This window comes from Scylla paramamosain, chromosome 33, assembly GCF_035594125.1.
Source record: "Scylla paramamosain isolate STU-SP2022 chromosome 33, ASM3559412v1, whole genome shotgun sequence".
In the NCBI taxonomy this organism is placed as follows: Eukaryota; Metazoa; Arthropoda; class Malacostraca; order Decapoda; family Portunidae; genus Scylla; species Scylla paramamosain.
The window spans coordinates 15,097,368-15,121,705 of NC_087183.1; the positions used below are offsets into that span (position 1 = coordinate 15,097,368).

Below are 24,338 nucleotides of genomic sequence, written 5' to 3' on the forward strand. Positions count from 1 at the left end.
AGGAAATGAAGTGAGTGACGGTAATTCTGAAAGTGTAGATTAGTTTTCTTAGTTGGTGGGTTCTTGTTGTTTTCAAGATGAGTTGCAGAGTTTGGTTTATCCTGACGGTGGCGGCGACGGCGGTGGTGACGGTGATGGCGACGGAGAGCAGCGGGATCATGAGGGAAACCAGACAAGGTGAGAGAGAGAGAGAGAGAGAGAGAGAGAGAGAGAGAGAGAGAGAGAGAGAGAGAGAGAGAGAGAGAGAGAGAGAGAGAGAGAGAGAGAGAGATTTCCCATTTCTTTTTTCTTAAAATCATGAGTAAAAGGACATTCTAATAAAAAAAAAAGAATCTCCAACTGATAAGCAACAAAATAATACACAGAGTGAAAGAAAACGAGCACTTGTCTTATGAACCAAACACATCGATGGAGAAACTTATCCAGTCTTCCCTTTCAGCGAGGCAGTGTCCAGCGGGCGAGGACTGCATTCTCCTCAGTAGCTGCCAGCCACTGAGGGACCTGGTGACGAACAGAGTGCCAGGATGGCAGAGGAGAGTGAGAGAAGCGCAATGTGGAAGAAGGTTCACAGACTACAGGGTGAGTGACGATAGAGTGAGAGAATGGGAGAGTGAGTGAAGGTAGACGAGTGACGAAGAGTGACAAAGTTGGTCCACTCGAGTCCACATCCCCACTGACATCCACTTCGCGGCGCCTTCCCGTCTTTTTTTCATTCTTACCTTATCTTAATCAATCAATCCATCTGACATCCACACCTGACATCACTTGACATCATTGCCATCCCTCAGGTGTGCTGCCCGGGACGAGCGTCACCCACAAACACAACCTCAAGGCCGGGGGTGAGCGGGGAAAACCTGCTGCCGAGCGGTCACAATTGTGGCCAGTCCCTCTTGTTGAAGATTTTGTTTGGGGAAGATGTGATGCTGAATGGCTACCCGTGGATGGCGATACTCGGATATGAAAGTAAGGAAGGAGGAGGAGGAGGAGGAGGAGCATAAAAACGTGAAATACAAAAATTCTTCTGTTTTATGATGAAAACAACATGGTGAAAAGTATGGAAGGAGGAGGAAGAGAAGAAGGAGGAGGAGGAGAAGGACGAGGAGGAAAAGGAGGGATAGGAGGAGGAAGAGGAAGAGGAGGAGGAGGAGAAGGAGAAGTGGCATAAAAAAAAAAAAAAACATGAAAATACAAAAAATTCCACAATTCTATAATGACAAGGAGGAGGAGGAGGAGGAAGAAGAAAACGTGGATAACTACACTAACTTGCTCCTGTCCCTCCCTCCTTGTTGCAGACAGAGCTAACCCAAAGTGGCAGTGCGGCGGCGTGCTCCTCAACGACCGCTACGTGCTCACCGCCGCCCACTGCGCCCACCGTAACTTCACCGTGCTGAGAGGCCTAGGCTCACTGTGAGTTTCCCTTATCAACCTTGTTACTTTTCAGCCAATCAGCGAACTAGCAATGTCCGCCTTCCTCAATTGACCGACAAATAATAGGAAAACAAAGAATCAATATAGCAACTCAGTCCAAAAGTAGAAGAATGTATGAATGAATGTGGTGGACGAGTGGAATAGGTTGAGCAGTCATGTGGTCAGCGCCGACACGCTAGGTGGCTTCAAGAGAACGTTAGATGATTACATGGATAGAGAAGACAAGTGGTAATAGGAATAGATAGTGGGGGAAGAGGAGGAAGGTTCATGGTAAGTACAGGAGCTGGTCAGTGTAAACCAACCAACCGTTTGCAGTGTCCTTCATTCTTATGTTGTTGATGTATAAAGTTCCAGATCTTATGTGTCAGTTTTGCATTGCCATTTCTTATGTTTTCTTAAGCCTCTCTACTACACCCAGGACTTCTACATGCAATATCTTATGTCGCTTCTAGTCCTTCATATAAACATTACAAGTCTCCTACAAGACCACTACAGTAACCTTCCTCCGCAGGGTGACGGTGAGGCTTGGGGAACATGTCATATCCACGAACCCAGACTGCCCACAGGATACCAGTCTGCCGATCCCGTGCGCCCCCTCCCCCCAGGACTTCACCCCCCAGGAGGTCATCATTCACGGGGACTTCAACAGGCGAAGAAGACTGAGTGACGATATCGCCCTCATCCGCCTCGACAGGAAAGCCACGTTAGGAAGTGAGTGGGAGAGTAACCGTGATAAGCTGTGATAGAAGTAATGATAGACGGTACTGGTGTGATAAAAGTAAGGACAGACAATACAGGAATGATTAAAAAAAAATCTTATAGGTAATGACATCCAGGTGAGTCTTTCCTTCTCTTCATTTTTTGCTTTTAATGAGTCTCTGCTCCTTCGCCGCCTCCGTCAGGTGCCGTTCACCCTCTGTGCCTTCCGCCTGCGGGTGTGGACATACCGAGCTTCCTGGGTGGACGTGACGCTATAGTGGCAGGCTGGGGCATCACGGAGACTGGGAACAGCTCCGACATCTTGCAGGCTGCGAAAATTCCATTTGTCGAGCATTCAGTCTGCACCAGAACTTATCCGGACCAGCTGGTGCAAGAGCAGGTCAGTGGCTGCGGGTGTGCGATCCTGGCGTCTATTGTGCCTTCAAACTTCGGACAATGGGGAGGCCGATGATAACCTAACCTAATCTAACCAAAACAGTTGAGTTTGATATCATGTCCTCTGATGTTGGTTTAATTTCCCTGGTAGTGTTGGTTTGTTTTCCCCTGATAGTAAAAATTTAGTGCAGTGACAGATGTTCTTTGGGTAACAGTTTCTTCCTCCTGCTCAGTTTAGTTCTCCCACAGGTGTGCTTCGGCGGGAGGGGCAGAGTTGATTCCTGCAACATGGATTCGGGAGGACCACTCTTCCAAGTCAGCAACGACCCTCCTCGCTTCGTTCTGGTGAGTAGTTTTGGCTGGGCAAGAAACGGCTGCTGTTCATCTGGTCGTTATACATATTTCTTGTATTCCGCTGCCGTCTGGTTTGGCAATGATCGTTGGAAGCTTCCCTCTAACTCAGGACTGTTCAGAAACGCTTCGCTCTCCCCCGCTACGACTATTTTCAAAGGTTAAAGAGATGATTAGCAGTGTTCTCAAGAGCGTTTCTCCTGTCAATAATGTAGAAAACTTGTTTATCTGTCACTGGAACCGTGAAAGCACCCTTAGAAACTCGTGTCACTTCAACTAGTAGACCCATTTCAATGTAGCGGAGGCGCGGCGCAGAAATGTTTCTGAATATGATCCTAAGCCGCACTCTCTCCCCCAGCTGGCCATCCTCTCCGGCGGGCTGGGAATATGTGGCACCCCTGGGGCTCCCGGTGTCTATACCAACGTCGACAGCTACAGGCAGTGGATCGTGAGCAACATTAGACCATAGTACATCAAAGTCGTCTTCCCTGAGGCCGTCTTCTTCCTTCTTCTTCTTCTTCTTTTTCTTTTCCTTCTTTATTACGTTCGTGATTTAAATGTCTCCATGTCTGTCGGGGTATTTGTATCAAGTCAGGCTTCAGGCGCTGCTTCGTCATTAAAGTTGTCAGAATATACGTATTTTTAATCAGTTATCCCTTTAAATGTTAGTTTGCTGATAACTTTGTTTTTGTTTATTGTGTACGTTAGCGAGCGAGCGAGCGAGCGAAGGCATACACACACACACACACACACACACGTAATCCTTGCTTCCAAGAGTCCAAATCACACGACAAAAGTTACAGAGACGAAAGGACTCCGTCGGGATTTCCAGGTAGAGAGTTTGGGGCACGTGGCTTGTGCAATCTCGTGTGTGGTAGTGGTGGATGTGGTGGTGGTGGTAGCGGTGGAGTGTACAGACGTTTCAGGTTACAAGTAGGCTGCTGCTGCGAGACAAAAAACACCACAGCACAGCACTGGGCGCCCCACCACACCCACCACAGTACAGGTGACGTCACACTACGCAAATCATCCCTCGCTAACTCATGTGACGTCAGAGTAACGAGACCATGATGTAACGTTACCTTTGTTCCCCCCCCCCTCCCGCTGCTGCTCCTCCGTGACCCGTGTTCCCAGAAACCAGTACGGGAACCTAATTGCCCCCGAGCGAGTGACGTCACATTCCAGGTGTAAGTGTTTCCGAATCACGCGGCAAACTTCATATTGTTCTAAACGTGATTCTGTCAGGCATGAATCTGGTAGTATGACTCAATATGATGACTTTCTAAACTGGAAACATGAGGTTGATTCGATCTGGAGCACGGGGAGGCAATCTGATGAACAGCGTGCTAGGAAACCCAGGTAACAGTACGCCAGGAAACCCAGCAAGCAACAACGTCAACACCGGCCACTCACAAGGTTTTCCCGATGTGGCGGCGCCTTGCAACTTCCCCCTTCATTATAAACCCAACACACCACAGCAGCAGCACGCAGTCTCCGCCGAGCCAGTCAATCTGTCGGTGGTACAGCTGGTGCTCTCGTGCTCGCCAAAAAGAGGAACAAGGTAAATGTTAGTTGTGGTTTTCTTTATGTTAAAAATGTGACAAAATGGTATTCTCTGGATGCTTTTTTTTTTTCTTTGTCTTTGGGTGATAGCCTGGATAGAAGGTGGATTGTAATGGTGCTCTCAGTGAAGGGTTGTGACGGGGAATAGACAGACTTTTTTTTTATGTATTTCACTTAAGAGAATATAAACCAACACGAAACGCGAACTTAATAAACTTGATACACTTGATAAATTTCATAAACGTAAAGATACACTAGTGTGTGCTTCACTGATAGAAACCGCGGCCAGGTGAGCTGACTTGCAGGAGCGGTTACCTACTGACCGTGGGAAATTTAGACCACCTTCATAATTGTATGCCAGTTAGTTCCTTGTAGGTTATAATTGTTACTTTACTGCAATTGAGGCAAAGTAAGTAGACTTTTGAGGGCAGGTTATCTACTGACCGTGGAGAATTTAGTCCGCTTTAAATAACTTTAAGTGTGTATGATTTTAATTTATTATTTCTCTTTCTCAGATGAATTGGAGAGTGTGTTGCAGCCTGGTGGTGGTGGCGGTGGTGGCGGCGACAGCGAGTGCGGGAGCGGCGAGGACAGCGAGGCAAGGTGAGAGTTCAAGGTTAGGTAAACAGGTAAACAGACAGTAAGACTACCAACAAGTATTCACTCCACAAAATGTATTTAATCCTTCCTTTTCTTCATCCAGCGAATTATAAAGGCGAGTTCTCGTGAAATATGAAACCAAGTTGCAGTGAAAAATAAAAAAAAAATAAATAAAAAAAAATTGTTTCAAGAATAAAAAAGTTTATTATAAAAAACGGAGAAACTGAATGGCAAACTAAACAAATTTTCTCTACAGCCAAGCAGTGTGCAGCAAATGTGGACTGCATCTCGCTGAGGAAGTGCAGGCCAATCCAGGACTTGGTGGCGAGTCGGGAACCGGGTTGGCAGACCACTGTGAGGGACGCGATATGTGGGCAAGACAGCGATGGCCCCAGAGTGAGTGACAGGAATGGCAAAAGCTGGTGAAATGTACTGAAAATCCACTGAAAATCCATTATACCGACTTCTTTTGTCTGTCTACCTTGCTATTGTTCTTATTCTTCTTGTTCTTATTCTTCTCCTTTCGCTGTTTCTCTAGAGTCAGGGGTTGGTGCCATACGTAAGTCTCCTCCAGTTGCTTCTGTCCCTTGCATCTTCCTCAATGACTCCATCATCTTGCAAGCCCTAACGCAATTCCACCTCCCCGTCTCATATCAGCCTATAAAACCACCTGACCTTCCTTTACCGTCCCCAGGTGTGCTGCCAAGACTCCGGCTCCAACGACCACATCTTCTCCACCTCCAAGCCTGCGGTGGACGGAGAGACCCTGCTGCCTAAGGGGACTGCGTGCGGACAATCCAGTCAGCACAGGGTTGTGTTTGGGGAAGACGCTCCCCTCTATGCCTTCCCGTGGATGGTGCTGCTCGGATACAGAGGTAGGGAGGAGGAGGAGGAGGAGGAGGAGGAGGAGGAAGAGGAGGATGAGCATATGAACAGAAAAACATAAAGACCATACTACATTTAAAAGACAACAGGGAATTAATGTAGCTAATTTCCCTTGGCCTCTCCTCGCTGCAGACAGATCCAACCCAGCCTGGAAGTGTGGCGGCACCCTCATCAGCGACCGCTACGTTCTTACCGCCGCCCACTGCGTCCACAGAAACTTCACCGTCGCCTCGGGCAACGGTGATGTGTAAGTGTCTCTTGCTACCTTGGTACTTTCCCCTCCTAGTACTTAAAAGAATCTATAACGTGAACAGTAAATAAGTAAATAAATAAACAAGTAAATAACTAACTAAATGAATAATTAATTAAACGAATAGAAAAATACTGTCTTGAAAAGTTCCAGTTATAACGCATCCCTTGTCAATATCTGGATCTCCATTTTGAAACGTTTTAGACTCATAACCATTTTCAAAGACCAGAGGGACACTTGAAAGGATTCCCATGGGTGTCTTTCCCCTGGATAGCGCGGCATCGTTGCTGACTATCACTAGGATCATGTGGGAATCCTCAGTGACTCAGCAACTTGGTAGAGGTAGCTGAGGTGGGGCGCCGAAAAGGTTGCGAATGCTGCCCCTATTGCCCCTAGTCCCACACACGCCCTTGCACTCACCACGCCGTGTCTTCACAGGGTGGCCGTGCGGGTGGGAGAACACACCATATCCACCAACCCAGACTGCGCCGCGTCCTCCGCTGTGCCGTGTGCCCCAGCGCCCCAGGACTTCGATCCCGAGGAGGTGATCGTTCACACTCAGTTCAACAAGCGAGCTCCTGTGAGTGACGACATCGCCCTCATCCGCCTCAGCAGGAAAGTCACGATCACCAGTGAGTACCAGAGGAGTTGTGTCGTGACGGAGTGAAGACAGACAGTGCCTGTGTGATGGAAGAGTTACAAGTAATGACCAACAGGTAGATCTTTCCTTCTCTCCCTTCTGGTATCTAATGACTCTCTTCCTTCGTCGCCTCCGTCAGCTTCCGCTCACCCGGTGTGCCTTCCACCTGCGGGTCTGGACGTGCAGAGCTTCCTGGGTGCGCGCGACGGCGTGGTGGCAGGCTGGGGCGCCACGGAGAACACCTCCAGCTCTGACATCCTGCAGGCTGCGAAGATTCCATTCGCAAACAAGACCGTGTGTGAGCCTTTCTACCGCGGCCAGCTGGTTGACGAGCAGGTGAGTGGAGAGTGAGGATCTTTGGACACGGAGGATGTCCATGTAAATGTATCGACTTTTGAATCTTCTTTGATAACAGTTCAGTGCGATTCTCTGGTTTAGTGTTACTTCCTCGGCCTAACCTTTCCGTCCTCCCCAGGTGTGCTTCGGCGGGAGAGGCAACGTGGACTCCTGCTTTGGGGATTCTGGTGGCCCAGTCTTCCAGGCCAGCAACGACATCCCTCGCTTCACCATGGTGGGTACCTGTTTGTCTCACGATGTTATTGAAAGCACATTTCAAAATCATGTTATTCCCAGATGCTTTGCTCCAAGTCACCCACTAAGCCTCTCTCTCTCCCACAGTTGGGCATCGTGTCCCGCGGCCTGCGTGAGTGTGGCACTCCAGGGGCTCCCGCTGTCTACACCAACGTCGCCTTCTACACGCAGTGGGTAACAAGCAACATCAAGCCCTAGGATCTCTCCTCTCTCTTCAGGGACATCTGAGTCTTTCCTTCACACAGCCCGTAAAGATGACCGCCTCCTCGTAGCGCTCTTTACTTCCCCACGGCGCTGTGTTCATTTCCCGCGGCGCCAAGTTCTCCCTGAGACGCCTTGCCCTTCACCGAGATAGTGCAGTGCTCGTGTCCCTCTCCAGTAGTTACGTTCCTAACTCAGTATTACGACAACGCCTTCGTGACTCTTTTTGCCACAATAAGAAAGCCAGATGTGGGTCCTTCATCTACCGGGAAAAGTATTTATGTGTAGTGACAATGACATGTGATAAGCCAGTGTGGCGCTAATAATAAACTATTTAAGTTCATTATCTGACGTCTCATTTCTGTTTCTTCCTTTATTGTATGACTTTCCATTGGTGACCCTGAGACACCAAACAATCGGTAGTGTTCACCCATGCAGTGAGGCGTTCCGGCAAACACCACGTGCTAGAGGCGGCACACTGCACAGTAGCGGTGTGTGACCTGGCCGTATAATGACTGCAGGGTTCTATAGCGGCGCAGGGAGAAGGTTACCTAGGAGTACATGCCTGCTTCGTGAGGGTTGTGAGGGGGGCTTCATGGTACAAATTGTGGTGGTGACAACAGAACAAAGACTATATTTATCTCTTGTATATTCTTTGGTATGTAGTTAGCGTCCATTTCTTCCATGTCATTGTCTTATATACAGTTACCATCTCACTTCTATATCATTGCATCATATAAAAACTTAAGAAAATAAGGGAAGCTGCAAGAAGACATCAGGCTTACATGTAGCAGTCCCTGTATGAAACATCCCTACATAATATCATATCATAGATCATAGTCTGACATATAGTTACCGTCCCACTTCCATATCATAGTTTTGCTGCCCAACACTCCGTTTTCTGTTACACTCTGAATGGCAGCCAGATGAGTCACGAGGTATCACTTGTCAGCCCCTATTAAGGTCAAAGTGACGATGAGTACCGCGGGGAACGTGGCGGCCAGTGCACTGAAACACCTTATCCTCACATAACGTCTACTTTCAAGGGCCACAGGGACTATTAGACAGGTTTTCATACGTGCTTTCTTCTCTATTCATGATGCAGAGTCCTTGTTAAACTATCACTCGAATCAAAGAAAGATCCTTGAGAGCTCTGATGACTTCCGCTGGGGCGTGTTAATGATCGGTAACCAAGATAAGAACCTGGAAAGCTGGGAAACACGGGCACAGGTCTTCGAGGTGTGACAGTAAATGAAATTGTTATACACGTACTGTGCTTAGATGTGACTGTGGTAGGAAATGTTCTATGCAGGCTTCGTTACCGTCAAGACAAGACAACTGACCTAGAAGAAAATATTGCAACGCACGATGGGATTCGAACCCGTGCAAGGGAATCGAAACCTCAATCCACGTATAGGTTAAAGGTTCCGAAGCCACAGTGAATATATAGATGGTGTTTCGCAAGGCGTCCCCCTCCCCACCACTACCAGCATCACTATTACCTCATGCGTGGGAGAATGTAAAATCGGAGCGCACACACACACACACACACACACACACACACACACACACACACACACAGGAAAACCCCAAGACAAGTTTTAGATGAGGAAAATGAGAGAAAATAGAAAGGGTGGGGGAGAGTAGGAAAAAAAAAGAGAAAAAAAATTATTTCCTGTTCTTCCTCTTACACCTACAGTTTGCGTGTCAAGGAGGAGGAGGGGGAGGAAGAGGAAGAACACAGTGGAAAATCCCCAAAAAGGAAACTCAATATAGTGAACAAAGTAAGGTGAACGAACCGTGTTATAAGGACACATACCTTGCCGCCTGTCGTCTGTTCTTGTTCCCCGTCCGTGATTCAGCTCCGTCCGTGAATCAGTTCCGTTCGTGACTCACCTCTGTCCCTAATTCACCTCTGTCCGTGGCTCTCTCCGTGGCTCACCTCTCCCACCTCTATCTTCTCTGCTCGTCTTGTCACTTATATCCACTAACACTGATAAACGCACCCCTTCCATCACTTCCGTATAGCGACCTACTCCCGTATTCACTGCCCCAGCCGAGACGTCCTTAGAAAACGAGAATTCCGAGTAACTGGCGAAAATTATACGTGAGAAGGGCTGAGCAATTTCGCCACTATTTGTTTACTCAACACTGCCTAGCGATTGTGAAAGCAGCGCTGCAATTAGCTGGTTTTCAAGTGCGAGGGCCAGTCAAAGGTGTTCGTTTAAGCCACTGAGTACTTGGCTTGTAAACTGCGTGAAATTACTAGTTTGTTATAAAGCAGTTTGTCTACCACCTTTTCATAATACAGTTGATAGGCTTAGATTTACAAGAGAGAGAGAGAGAGAGAGAGAGAGAGAGAGAGAGAGAGAGAGAGATTTGATTTAATTAGTTTATTGCGCTAATATTTGTCAAACTTCATAAAATAGAGAAACAACAGTGGTCAGTGAAAACAAAAGGTATACAGAACGATTAAACATTCACCCTCACTCATTCACACACACACACACACACACACACACACATGCCTGCCCTGCCTCCTCTCCCGCGGCCTCGCTGCACAAGACTTTCTTCTTTCTCTCACCCCTATTCTGTCCACCTCTCTAATGTAAGAGTTAACCAGTATTCTCAATCATTCATCCCTTTTTCTGGTAAACTCTGGAACTCCCTGCCTGCTTCCTATGACTTGAATTCCTTCAAGAGAGAGGTTTCAAGACACTTATCCTTAAATTTTTGACTGCCGCTTTGGACCCTATTCGGGGACCGTCATCTCAGTGGGCCTTTTCTTACTGGATTTTTGTTGCCCTTGGCCGGTGTCACTTTTACGTTAAAAAAAAAAAAAAAAATCAATATGTGAGAGAGAGTTTACCATCATATTTTTACAAAAAATGTAATGGCAAATTTAAAATTCGTGATATTTAAAGTGAAATTAAATTACTGATGAGGTACGAAAGGGTCTAATTACACACACACACACACACACACACACACACACACGAGAATAAAAACACATAATGACACTTTGCAAACATATCACGTGGAAACTTTATTAAATAGTATAAATTATTTACACATCACTATTCATTAAAAACCTGATTACTTTACAGAGAATGGAGGGTGGGGGATTGGGGGAGAAGCGACTCGAAGCACTGGGATCATTATCTCAAAGACTCACACTTAAAGGCTTCATTTATTCATTCGTCTCATTTGTACTTCAAGCAGACCAATAACAGATCTTTATTTCCTTGTCTTTTTTGAGATTTGAATATAAATGTGAAGGTACGAACAAACATACCAGAGAGAGAGAGAGAGAGAGAGAGAGAGAGAGAGAGAAAGCAGGTCACAGCTCCCGGAGATGGCTAGGATTGCGAGGCGACCTACCCACATCACTGTTGCCAATCTCGCGACGAACCTCTCTCAGATTCAACCGAGTCATGCCTTGTAGCCAACCCATAAATGATTGTAATGCTTGTGTTCTTCCTGTAACATGTGATTGTGTTTGTGTTGCAGGATATCAGGTGTGGCTGGGGCGTGAAGGAGTGAAGGATGCGAGAGTCTAGGTAAAAATGATAAGGTGGAGGAGAAAGGACAGGAAGAAGGAAGAAGGAAGGAGGAAGGAAGTTGGAAAATGAAGGTTAATATTTGCTTCCTCTCTCTCTCTCTCTCTCTCTCTCTCTCTCTCTCTCTCTCTCTCTCTCTCTCTCTCTCTCTCTCTCTCTCTCTCTCTCTCTCGCACACACACACACACACACACACACACACACACACACACACACTAAAACAAACCAAAACAAACCTTCAAAATAATAATAATAATAATAATAATAATAATAATAATAATAATAATAATAATAATAATATTAATAATAATAATAAAAAGAAGAAGAAGAAGAAGAAGAAGAAGAACAAACATAATAATACTAACAAACTAACAAACAAACAAACTAACTACAACAATCCAAAAGCAACACAGCCACCGGACCATCACCATCACCACCACCACCACCACCTCCACCACCGTGACGTCACTTCCTCCACCGTGTCATTCCACCGTGGGACTTTCCTCTGGGTGGATGCGTGGGGGGCGGGAGGTGATAGGAAGGGGGGCGGGCGGAACGTTCGATCTTGGCAAGGTCAGAGAGAGAGAGAGAGAGAGAGAGAGAGAGAGAGAGAGAGAGAGAGAGAGAGCAGATTTTTTAAGGCTTTATGTTCTCCAGAATCCAACTCCTGTAGGCAGCCGTGGAGGTGTAGACAGCGGGCACCCCCTCCACGCCACAAGAGGGCTGGCCAAACGACACCAGAGCGAGCTGCGGGAAGGGAATGGCGTGAGAGAATTGCCGCTAACTCCCTGCCATCCTTCCTATTCTATTTATTCTTCTCTGCTATCTTATGTATCCTACTTATTCTAGTGTCTTTCCTCTCCTAATTATCCTGTTATCCTATTTTTTTTCCTATCCTTCCCATCTTACTACTCTTATTTCTATTATCTTTCTTTCGTCTTTTATCTTTTTTTTCTCTCTCTTCCTTGTAATTCTTGTTTTTTCCCTACTAATGCTATTACCACTACTACTACAACTATTGTTATTATTACTATCACTACTACCACCTCATTACTACTACTACTACTACTATACTACTACTACTACTTACAATACTAATACCAATAGCAACACAAACACATTAATAACAATAACAACAGCTTTAACAACAGACAATTACCGCCACTAATTGTAAAACCAATACCAAAACAATTACACTGGAAAGAGTAACTATAGCAAACAATCAAGCAAAAAAGACAGACAAACATAACACTCACCAGCAGGAAGGGCCCTCCCCCAGGTGCAGGTGCCACCACGGGACCCCCTGAGTCACCGAAGCAAGAGTCTTGTCGCCCGTCGCCCCCGAAACACACCTGGGGGAAATAAAGGGAATTATACATCAATTTTGGTTATTTTTTATCATTTTATTTAGAGGAGAATTCATACCAGTCAAAGGGTTAAGGAAAAATGTTATATTATGGTGTACAGGTGAAAGAGTTAATTTATCTATCTTTTTTTCCTTCCTGTGAGATATTTTCATTAGTTTTATGAGCTGGTTTTGTATATTGGATTATTTTTTTTTTCGTTTTTCAGTTGTGTTTTCCTGTATGTTTTTTTTTTTTTTTTTTTTCATGTGTGTGTTTCTTCTTTAACTGTTGTTCGTGGTTTTTTCTCTTTCTCATCTGTTCCTTCTCTTCTCACGTACTTTTTTTTCCTCGACTATTTCTCTCTTCCGGCCGTTCTTTTAGTTATTTTTCATCCACTGTTTCTTTTTCTCTAACCTCTTCCCTTCTCTGCCCCTCCCCTTACTTGTTCATTCTCTCACCTGTTCCTCCCCTTACCTGTTCATTATCTCCTTTGTTCTTCCCTTACCTGTTCATTCTCTCACTTGTTCCTCCCCTCACCTATTCATTTTCTCATCTGTCCCTCACCTTACATACTCCTTCTTTCATTTCATCTCCCTCTCCCCTCACATCCCCTCACATATCCCTCCTTTTCCTCTAATATCGTCTCCTTACAACTGCCCTTTCCCATACCTGCTCCTTTCCTCACCTGTACTACATTCTCTCACCTGTTCCTCCCCTTACCTGTTCAGGCAGAAGGGCGTTGTTGTAGTGAGGGTTGCATTCATCTCTAGTGACGAAGGGAATGCGGACCTGCTGCAGAATCTGAGTGTCTGGGCCCCTCTCGGTGGCGCCCCAGCCGGCAACGAAGGCCTGGCGACCCCCGAGGAAGCTGGTGAGGTCCGTGGTGGGCGGCGGGAGGCAGATGGGTCCCACGAAGGCTAAGGAGAGGTAGGTGGGTCAATCAGTATACGACAGGTGAAAGGAAAGGAAGATTTAGATATGATAGGCAAAGGGAATGCCACGTGTAGGCCTGATGGTTTCTTGCAGCTTCCTTTATGTTATGTTCCTAAAAACTGCATAGCTCAAACCCAGCATAGAAGGCAAATACAAGCCAAACAACCAGGTAAACACAATGAGGTAAACAGGTAAACACACAGCTACTCACCATTAAACTCAACCTCCTTATCGAGCCTTATCAGCGCAATATCGTCGCTCACTGTCCCTCGGGTGTTGAAATCTGAGTGGCGGATGATCTCAACGGGTGAAAAGGTCTGGTGGGGCGGCGCGCAGGTCCTCCTCCCACCTCTGCTCTCACAGTCGATCTCCGTGGATAAGTTGTGCTCTCCCAGGCGAATCACAGTCCTGAGAGGGAAAGTGCATGGAAGAGTGGATGAGTGGACAGGTGACTGGGCAGATATAAGGACATATGACAGGTGAGAGAAAGAAGTAAAAAGGTGTTGAGTGTGGTGAGGGTTGTGGGAGTGAGATATGAAGGTGAATGAGTAGAGAGGTAAGGACGGGAGGTGGAGGGAGTTAAAAGGTGCTAAGGTGCTGGAGTGTGGTGACAGAGGTGGACGGAAATTTAAATATAAAGTTGTAGTGGAAATATGAGTGGACAGGGGTAAAAAAAAAAAGAGAGAGAGAGAGAGAGAGAGAGAGAGAGAGAGAGAGAGAGAGAGAGAGAGAGAGAGAGAGAGAGAGAGAGAGAGAGAGAGAGAGAGAGAGAGTTAAGAAATGTGATGGTGGAGGAGTGAAAGATTAAGCATTGGTGCATAGGTGAGTAAAGAAATAATGGCGTATGACAGGTAAGAAGAAAGAGTTAAGAAAAAAAAAAAGTACTGTTTGTTTTGATAGAGGACGAAGGAGTGAAAGATGAAATAATAAAGCAAGTGTGAGTGGACAGGTAAGGACATTTAGCAGGTAAGTTAGGTAAACGTAAGTGGACAGGTAAAAACGTTTGGCAGGTAAGTGTTTTAAGTGTGAGTGGACAGGTGAGAACGCTTGGGAAGGTAACGGACAGGATTAAAAGGAGTGTTAAGGTGAAAGAGTGTGGTGATGGTGGATGATGGAGTGAAATATAAATTGATAGTGTAAGTTTTGAAAGATGAGGTTGTGAATAACTGTGAATAATTAGCTATAATGAATGGGATGCAATTTGTATGAGTAGAAAGCCCAGAGGAAGTGGAAAACAGAAAATAATAGATGAAGATTAAGAGATTGAGAGAAAAATAGGAGAAACAGAAGAATCAAAAAGAAAGTAGAAGTAATGGAAGAGATGTAAGAGGAAGCAAGAGAGTGTGAAGGCGGTGGAGGGTGAAAGGAAAAGGACCGGAAGAGATTTTGTTGGTTACAAGGAGAAAAAAAATCCTTACTAGTGTAAACAAACGGAAGAACGTCACGGGAGACACGGATAAAGGTTACAGAGAAGAGTAAAAAAGATGAACTCGTGAATGACAGAGGCAAAAAAGGCAGACGCGGAAAAGAACTTAGTAAGAGACACGTTTACTTAAGAATGTCACGGGCAATGCGGATAAAACTTAGAAAGAAGACTAAGGAAAGATAAAACGAGGAATGAGAGAGGCAAAAAAGCAGACACGGGAAAGAATAAAGTAAGATAAGAAAGACACATACTCAGGAACGCCACGGTAAATACGAATAAAGATGAAAATGAAGAGTAAAAAAAAGATGAAGAGTAACAAGAAAAGATAAAGCAATAAATGAATAGGGTAGAAAAACGCACAGAAAAGAGAAAAATTAGAAAACATTTACTTCAGACTTACTAAATTTAAACTAAATTTATAACACCCTGAAGTTTCCACATTTTTCATTCCCTTCCTTCATCTCTCAGCCTCACTGTCACACGCAGGCAAGTCGAGGATACTCACAGATCTCTATTGAACGTGAACTCCTCAGCAGTGCAGTGGCCGGCAGTCACCACGTAGCGGGAGTTGATGAGGGACCCGCCGCAGCCCCACACCACCTGAGGCTGGAACCGCGCTGGGGAGGAAAGAGGAATTGAGGTGCTGGTGTGAAGAAAGGAAAGGGAGTGTGCGGTGTAATATGGACGAAGCGGGAAGAGAGTGAGTGATTAATGGATGAGAGAATGTGCTGAAGAGAATGACGGATGATTAGAATGAGGTGGACAGAATGAGGTGGGCATGTTATTTTATATCTGCTTTTCTCACTCAATGGTTGTGAGTTAATGAATGTTGAATAATCCTGCGTTTTCCTTACTCGAATAAAGATCAGTTTCCCTGTTCAATGATGAATAAGCTTAAGATTCTCTACAATTCCACTTATGAATTAAGTTGAATGTTCCCTGATATCTTCCCCATTCCTGAGTAAGGCTGAGCTTTCCTGTCACCTCACTCGTAAATAAAAGATAAACTCCCTCACTATCTTCCCCAATCATGAGTAAGGCTGAATTTGGCCTATTAAAACTAACCATCCTTAACTACCTTTCCCACTCATGAGTAAGACTGGATTTCCCTATTACCTTCTCTGAGTCGCCCCTTACAATCCCCCTTCTGAAAAAGTAGTTGAAGGCCAAAAGAACAACATGCAACACTCCGTAAAGTCATCGGAAGTTAGAGCCTCGGAAGGAAGGGGGCTTATAATTCGTAAAAGTCATTTCCTCACCTCAAGGCTGCGCGTCCTGACTGTAAATCACCTTTTTTTTTTTTTAACACACACTTTGGAGTCATGGAATGTTCGCCTCCTGCCGCCTCCACCCCCCCCCTAAAAAGTCCCCTTTCCCCTAAACTAGCCCCAAGCTAACCCACCTTTCCCCCAAACCAGCCCTCTTCTCATCCCTTATGCGGTCAACGGTGTTCTCACGGCTTTCCGGTTTTATGGACACCGGAATACGAACGAGGGATGTTTACATTATCACTGTCTTCCTTAGATGTCAAGGTTACCATGTGATTTCAGTTTACAAAGCCCACACCTTGAATTTCTCGCTGTTACAGGTCAAATGTTTATAGATTTGGGAATTTTACAGATGATTCGAAGTGGGTTTTTATCTATCTATCTATCTGTAAGACGCACATTAATAGATATACAAGCAAAACAAAACAGTGCCTAACATATCTATTCATCTATCTATATAACTTTAAACATCTACCTACTTACACTTTTCCACCTATCTAGTCACATACAGCCTCGGGTACCAGATTAACCTAACCCCAGTAACAAGGCACCCCCAGGTAAGCAGGCACTCACAGGTGTATCCAAGCAGGGCGATCCAAGGGTACGCTCCTAGTGGGCTGTCCTCACCGAAGAATATCCTCGTCTGACCAGCGGAGGACAACCCACACTGCTTCGGCAACAGACCCTCACCACCAGATGTCGGTGCTTGCGTGGTCGGCCTAGTGAGCGGGCGTGTAGGTGCGGGAATGGGCGGGCTAGGAGTCGTCTGTATTGGTCTGCTAGGGCTCACGGTTGGTCTGAAGTCACCGCCTGTTTCTGTGGGTTTCCCGGAGTCACCATCTGGGCAGCAAGTCTGAAGGATGAGTCGTGGGGTTAATGAACGTGACACCTGTTGTTGCCCCGCGCTCTCCTCTTTGGTGGTGCATTAAGGTGTTGTAATGTGCTGTTTGTTTGGTATGTGTGTGTGTGTGTGTGTGTGTGTGTGTGTGTGTGTGTGTGTGTGTGTGTGTGTGTGTGTGTGTGTGTGTGTGTGTGTGTGTGTGTTTGTGTGTGTGTGAAGGGCTGTGATGGTGGTGATGGTGATTAGAAGGAGGAGGAGGAGGAGGAGGTGGTGGAAAAGGAGAGGGGTGAGAAAGGTAAGAGAGGATGTTAAAATAGCAACTACTACTACTACTACTACTACAACTACTACTCCTACTACTACTACTACTACTACTACTACTACTACTACTATTACTACTACTACTACTACTTACTACTACCACTACTACTATTATCTTCATCACAACCACCACCACCACCACACAATCCATACCTGAAGGTGCCTTTCAGCACTACCAATACCAAAAAAGGAAAAAAAAAAAATAGGAAAAGCACAAAACACACAGACACACACACACACACACACATACACACACACACACACACACACACACACACGACAACAGGAAGCAGTGAATCAAGCCAAAGGGACCGAAAATGCAATACTTACAAAGGAAATTTTTTCTCCACCTCTTGAACATAAAACATTTCTATCTACCTCTAATATTTTTCCCCTAAAAACACGCAACACTCCACACTTTACATTTCCAAAACATCCCCCTAAAATTAACCCTTTTCTCCTTACCTGGCGTTACGTAAAGGTGTCCCCCAGTTACGAAAACCAATTAACAGGTAAGGGAAAGGTGGAAAAGGTACAGAACAGGTAAGGTAGATCCAGGAAAGGTGACCTGTGACCTGTGACCTGTGCATCGTGAAAGGATATGATTCAAGGATTTTTGAAGGAGCAGCAGGTGGTGAAGGAGGAGACACAGGTGGTAAGCATATGATAAAGTATAGAGTAGCGTGATAGAAGCAATTGTAAAGGGCAGGAAGATGAGTTAATGGTGGCGGTGGGGAAGAAGAGAGCGGGGACAAGGCAGGAAGGAGAAATAAGAAAAAAAAATAAGAGATACAACTAAAAAGAAATAGGAAAAGAAAGAAAGATGGTGACTAAACAAAATACAAACCAGGAAAGAAATAGAGACAGCCAGAGGGACAGAGAGAAACAGAGAAAGACGGAGAAAGGGACACAGAAATAGACAAACTCAACGACAGAGAAAGACAGACAGAAACGGACAGAAAGACACAGAAAAAACATAGATGGACAAAAATATAAAGCCAGACAGAGAAAAAAAAAAACAGAGAAAAACAAAACAGAAAGATAAAAACACATAGAAAAACAGAAACAGAAACACAGAAACAGAGACATGAAAACAAAAACAAGAACACGAACCAAAACAGAAGCAGCCCAAGCAACACTCACTAAAGGACTCCCGTCGTCAGCAAAACCACAGTGACTCTGCTGCAGCTTCTTGATTCCCTCGGGCGAGGGTTTCGACAATAGACTGATGAACACCGGGCACGACCTGATGGGGATGCACTGGAGCCCGTTGCTACAATCTGGGGAGGACTGAGGGAACACTGCACAAGAGAGAGAGAGAGAGAGAGAGAGAGAGAGAGAGAGAGAGAGAGAGAGAGAGAGAGATTAATGTTCTGTCAGCTTTTATTTTTTTTCTATAAGATGAACTACGCTTATTTTCATTATATTATGACCAAGTTTATCCATTTATCCATCTATATCTAAAAGACAGAGGATTTAATGAAGAGATAAAATTGAGATATATCTAGCAAGGGTGAAGTGGAACAGACGGACAGCAGACAAATATTAAGGGCGAAAGAACATAAGGAAATAAGGAAGCCTCGAGAAGCCATCAGGTCTACACGCAGCAGTCCCTGAATAAAACATATCTACTTATTTCCATTCACCATCTAAACACTTCATTATATTAAAAACTATGAATGAAGAAGGTTAGGAAAGTAATTTTTAGGTGATGATGATAATGATGATGATGATGATGATGATGATGATGAAAATGATAATGGTAATGATAGTAATATTCTGTGTGACCGCGTGACTGCCTTTTTTTTTCTATATTCATTATCATCATTTATCATTTATTTATTATCAGCTTCATGCACGTAACCTAATCAAGCCAAAGGAACAGGTAAAAAAAAAAAGTGTTTAATGAGGAAAGACAGGTGATACAGGTGTTTATTAAAGGTAAAGTGCGAGGTTAAGAAGAAATAAAGTAAACAAGTGTGAAGAACAGGTGAATGAATAAAGAGATGAGATGATGAGATACACAAACAGATAACAAAAATAATAAGGAGATTACATGACAGGTAAGAATGGAGAAATGAAGAAGAGTAGAAAGAATGAATGGAAAGATGAGGAAACAGGCAGAGAGAATGATGAAACGGGGATGAACGGGGAGGAAAGGCAAATGGATGAATAAAGAGATAAATAAGCGGATAAAAGGAATGATAAAGGGTTTAGAACATAAGAACATAAGAAATAAGGGAAGCTGCAAGAAGCGACCAGGCTTACACGTGGCAGTCCCTGTATGAAACACACCTACCTATTTCCATCTGCTATTCCCATCCATAAACTTGTCTAATCTTCTCTTAAAGCTCTCTAGTGTCCTAGCACTAACTACATGATTACTGAGTCCGTTCCACTCATCTACCACTCTATTTGAGAACCAATTTTTTCCTATCTCCTTCCTAAAACCTAAATTTTTCAAGCTTGAACCCGTTATTTCTTGTTCTACCCTGGTTGCTACATGACAAGACAGAAAGGGAAGAGGGAAGATAAAGAGAAGGGAAAAACGGATGAATAAATAAAAGATGAAAAAGGTAGATGGGATGAATAAAATTTACATGACAGGGCAAAGAGAAAGGAGAAAAATGATAAATGAAGAGATGGAGAAGAAATGTTGATGGGTCGACAAGGCAGGGAGGGATGGAAGGAAGAGAAAAATTAACGGAGAAGAAAAAGCAGAGAAGTAGATGAAGAAGACAAAAAAAAAAAAAGTAGGTAGATAGGCTGAATAAAAGCTACATGACAAGACACGCTGAGAAGAAGGGAGACAAAAACAAATGACAGATAGAGAAATGAATCAAAAAGGTAAATGGAGAAGAATGGAGGAAGAAAAAAGAAGAAATGAATAAGCAGCAGAGAACAAAACAGAATCTCAACCACTGTTACACCACAAGAGAGAGAGAGAGAGAGAGAGAGAGAGAGAGAGAGAGAGAGAGAGAGAGAGAGAGAGAGAGAGAGAAGAGAAGAATAGAGAGATCCACAGGTTTTTCCCAACACTGACTTCTGGGAAAGGATGTTTTGATGATGAAGGGACGTCCCAAGCGACTCAGGTGTAACGATAATGAAGAGGGCAGCTTACCTTTATGTATGCTCAAGTGTTATGTAGATGTATGATGTGTGTGGTGGGTGTATAGATGTGTAATTCTTAGTGTACCGGCGTATGATGTATACAGAAGGTAGTTTTAGTGGTGTTAATGAGTGTAGTTGCTAATTAGTGTGTAGTTATCAGGTGTAGCTTTGGGTGTAGAGGCTGTGTATTGTTTAGGTCATGGGTGTGAATGTGGCAACTAAGTGTACTCGTGGAAGTGTACCAGTGTAGTTATCAAGATACAGGTGTAATGTCGATAAGGGTGTAAGAAATGACTTAATAAAATAATCAGTAAGTATAGTTAACATATCTAATATGAAACGCAGGTAATGGTGTATCAAAGGTGTACAAAAAGATAATTAAAGTAGATTTGAAGATAGATATGAAATAGATATGAAGGTTTTAAAGGGTGTAGACCATCACACACACACACACACACACACACACACACACACACACACACACGGAAATGAGAAAGAACAAGAAAGAAGTGGCGGACGTGACAGAGACGCAACGCTAGAGAAATAATGGCGTGTATTACAAGATAGCGTGCGGGACAAGCGTAACTGGCGAATTGCACCAGGTAACTAGTAACTGCTCCCCGTCCGCGGGTTTTCCCACTCACGTTGTCTAAGTGACCGATGCGCTGCTTCCACCCTGCCTCCGCCTCCACCCAGCACCACCACCGCCACCACCACCACCGCCACCGCACTCAATCGCTGCATTCTCCTGTGGCAAGGGGAAGAAAAGGTTAATTAATGTTGGAACTGAGATACCCAGAGAGAGAGAGAGAGAGAAAGAGAGAGAGAGATGATAATAACCAAAAATTAGAACATAAAATAAGTAAATAAATGCATAGAATGGATGACGATATAAAAATACGGACACGAAAATAATAATAACAAACATAGACTGTGATGAGGAAGACGAATCAAAGCAATTTAGTACAGGTGAGAAGAGCGCAATTGGACATGTGAAAGTGAATGACCTTAACATTAATTAGATTACCTGGAAACTAGACCAAAGGGAAACCAAAAACAAAAATAAGTAAATAAACAAATAAAACGACATACTATTTAATCCAGATGACCGAAGACAGAACTATATGACTGATTAACAAGAGAGATTTTAGGCAACTTTCTAATGGCCTTCAGTTCATGTATTCTGTAATGCCTCGTAAGGAACCTTCATGAACTTGTATTGCGAACCTAGGGATGGAACACTGGGCGGCGAGAGAAACTGTTTCCTGTTTCCTTCCTTCTGCCACTTCCTGGTGTGTTTGTGTGTGTGTGTATGTGTGGTAAACTCGTGTACAAAACAACACCTGTACCGCATTCTCGTGGGAAGTACGCGCAAAAATTCCTATATAAAAAAAAAAAAAAATGTCAAACGAGAAAGCGTTGTGAGGGAAAAACCTGTTTCCTTAATTTCTCGCTTATTTCCTAGCTTACTTTTATATCATAGTAATTTCAAGACAATCATGAACCAAAACAAGAACCACAAAAACCACAGAACCACGAACACGACATGAACCAAAACAAAACAATGAACCACATGCATCTGAACCCCTGAACTCTGACAGTCCCCCAGAGAACCGGAATCGAACCCAAAAAACGGACCCGGACTAAGGTAATTGCCCCGTGCAGAGCTACACACCTGCGACACACACCTGACACTGGCCCCATCCTTTCTCTCTCTCTCTGGGCCAGGTGAGGATGCTACTGTTTCATTTATAATCGTACGTTTTCTTTTTGTTTCGTTTGCTTTTATCGTGTGATGCTATGTTGGGTTCGTAAATGGTTTGTTTATTTATGTATTTGATAATTACTTTACTGTGGTTTTCGTGACTTTTCGTGGTTATTTCATCAAACATGTGATTATTAATAGTTTTACTGATGTTAGTTGTGTTTTCATTGGTCACGCAGGCAGCAGGTAACTTCCTTAGGCCTGACCACTCAACACACGAACACACACACACACCTCACCTCACCTCACCCTCTTACCTCAGCAGTTCGAACTCACCACTCCACCCAACACCCACAAGAAACACACAATAAACAGTCAACACACACCTGGTCCACTGATCCACCAGGTAACACGGGCCTGACGCACACTACCTGTCACACCTGGGGATGGAAATGACTACCACGCTACTTTCTCGCTCTATATGTGCGCGGCGCGGAAGAAAACGTGGGGTTATCACACACCTCAAGACTCGGTAACGCGGAGCTGGATACAAATATGGGCCTTGTATAGAAACGCTTTGCTCTCACACCACGACTATTTTCAAAGGCCACAGAGATGATTAGCCGGGTTTTTAAAAGTGTTTATCTCGTTGTTCATGTAGCAATCTTGTTAAACTGTCACGATAACCTTATAAACATTCTGAAAAAAAAACTAACTTCAACTAAAACCTTTGGAAAGTAGTGAAGGTGTGCGGCGGAGAAATGCTTCAGAATATGGTTCTATATTTGGTCGCTTGCCTTTCTTCCTGCCTGCTTTCTGAAATCCCGAATGGGGGTGTACCGTGTCCCAAACTGATACCTGAGTGTAGCGTTGGGGTGTACCGGCTGTGTTTTCCCCACGCATCTCCTTCGTGGTGTTTTTGCCTCCTGGGTGAAGTTGAAGTCAATTGTTTTTGTCACTCGCCTCGCCTCGCTTCGCCTTGATGCTGCGTGATTACCTGGACAATTACCGGAAGTTCCCAGGTGCGAATTGAAACTCAGGTGCATCATCGAGACTTCGAACTTCGTGAATCTTTAGGTGTTAATTGTCTTTTCTTGAGGTTTCTTTGGGTTTTCTTCCCCCTTACGATCCCCAGTCAGTACACCACGGCCCCCACGCCCTCCCCACCACCCCCCCACACTTCCTTCACCTTCTGCAATCCTTGGTGCCCTCAAGTTCACCAGCCCCGGCCACTTCCTCAGGGAGAGGCGCTTCTCCAAGGCCAGGCCGACGCGCTTATTCATTGAGGGCACTTGTCTGTGAGGAAGAAAGGAAGGAAGGAAGGTGTAATGCCATGTTAAGCAATAATTGGGTAGTAGAAGTAGTAGTAGTAGTAGTAGTAGTAGTAGTAGTAGTAGTAGTAGTAGTAGTAGTAGTAGTAGCAGTAGTAATTCTTGTTGTTGTTCTTTTCCTTCTTCTTGTTCTCGTTTTTGTTTTTGTCCTTTTTTTTCTGGTTTCGTCTTCTTTCGGTCATTGTTGCTCTCGTTGTTGTTGTTGTTGTTGTTGTTGCTGTTGTTGTTCTTGTAGTCATTGTTGTTGTTGGTGGTGGTGGTGGTGAGTTGTTGTTGTTGTTGTAAGTAGACACATACATACATACATACAGGCACGTTTCTAGTTTATTAATATTTTGCGTCTAAAAAAAAAGAAAAAAAGTCACTAATATTTAAGGACTTGTGGTCTCGTATGATCTCCGTCACATGATGCTCGACTTTCACAATAATTTCCCACTTACTTCTAGCTATTAAAAAAAAAAAGGAAAAAAATCAAGGAATGAGACAAGCTTTCTTAGAGTACTTTCATTCAGTCTCATTCTTTTACGCATATTGCCTCGCGTTTTATTATAATTATCTTGTCAGATGAAAATAAAAGAAAACAAGTATAAATGAAATAAAAAACTAATAAACGACATAATACTTCCTTTTACAGATTAATAAAAGAAAGAAAAAGAGATTACGATCAAAGAAAACGGATATAGTAAAAATCTCTCTCTCTCTCTCTCTCTCTCTCTCTCTCTCTCTCTCTCTCTCTCTCTCTCTCTCTCTCTCTCTCTCTCTCTCTGTTGCGTTTTGGCACTAATGGCAGTTTCTCGGAAGGGAGAGGCGTTAAAGAGGAAGGGAGAGCACGGGCCTTCCCAGCTCTCCCTTGCTTTCCTTATTGTTATTCATCTGATGCAACTCTCCCTAA

The 24,338-nt window shown here is 44.3% G+C and overlaps 3 protein-coding genes and 1 long non-coding RNA gene across 6 annotated transcripts in view; 2 read left to right on the top strand and 2 right to left on the bottom strand.

Moving 5' to 3' along the window:
• Positions 1–3,507, top strand: part of LOC135089765 (phenoloxidase-activating factor 1-like) — a 3,670-nt gene extending 163 nt beyond the window's left edge. The window contains exons 1-8 of one of the 2 annotated variants that reach the window (XM_063985772.1): positions 1–177; positions 440–579; positions 789–963; positions 1,293–1,407; positions 1,940–2,139; positions 2,331–2,527; positions 2,773–2,868; positions 3,233–3,507. The exon at positions 1–177 is cut by the window's left edge and continues 163 nt beyond it. In XM_063985772.1, the coding sequence (XP_063841842.1) occupies positions 78–177; positions 440–579; positions 789–963; positions 1,293–1,407; positions 1,940–2,139; positions 2,331–2,527; positions 2,773–2,868; positions 3,233–3,343 (1,134 nt within the window). In that variant the 5' untranslated portion in view covers positions 1–77 and the 3' untranslated portion in view covers positions 3,344–3,507. The remainder of the gene's footprint in view (positions 178–439; positions 580–788; positions 964–1,292; positions 1,408–1,939; positions 2,140–2,330; positions 2,528–2,772; positions 2,869–3,232) is intronic. The other variant, XM_063985773.1, reaches the window with a different exon arrangement.
• The window catches only part of LOC135089769 (uncharacterized), a 16,247-nt gene extending 6,687 nt beyond the window's left edge, over positions 1–9,560 (bottom strand). The window contains exon 1 of the long non-coding RNA XR_010261640.1: positions 9,424–9,560. This is a non-coding gene — a long non-coding RNA (uncharacterized LOC135089769). The remainder of the gene's footprint in view (positions 1–9,423) is intronic.
• On the top strand, positions 4,107–7,947 carry LOC135089767 (phenoloxidase-activating factor 3-like). Of its 2 annotated transcripts, none has more exons than XM_063985774.1 (9): positions 4,107–4,435; positions 4,953–5,040; positions 5,294–5,433; positions 5,732–5,912; positions 6,055–6,169; positions 6,611–6,804; positions 6,952–7,148; positions 7,288–7,383; positions 7,491–7,947. In XM_063985774.1, exons 2-9 carry the CDS (start codon positions 4,953–4,955, stop codon positions 7,599–7,601), a joined length of 1,122 nt encoding a protein of 373 aa, XP_063841844.1. In that variant the 5' UTR covers positions 4,107–4,435; the 3' UTR covers positions 7,602–7,947. The 2 variants fall into 2 exon arrangements, with proteins under 2 accessions (XP_063841844.1, XP_063841845.1); XM_063985775.1 differs by having other exon boundaries at positions 4,327–4,441.
• Positions 9,561–11,260: 1,700 nt separating the features above from the next.
• Positions 11,261–22,636, bottom strand: LOC135089764 (phenoloxidase-activating factor 1-like). The gene is made up of 9 exons (XM_063985771.1): positions 22,502–22,636; positions 21,055–21,158; positions 18,443–18,600; positions 16,711–16,990; positions 15,375–15,486; positions 13,655–13,851; positions 13,231–13,427; positions 12,421–12,516; positions 11,261–11,911 (listed from the first exon to the last, which is right to left on the bottom strand). The coding sequence occupies exons 2-9, from the start codon at positions 21,152–21,154 to the stop codon at positions 11,801–11,803; spliced, it is 1,251 nt and encodes a 416-aa protein (XP_063841841.1). The 5' UTR covers positions 21,155–21,158; positions 22,502–22,636; the 3' UTR covers positions 11,261–11,800.
• Between the last annotated feature and the right edge of the window lie 1,702 nt (positions 22,637–24,338).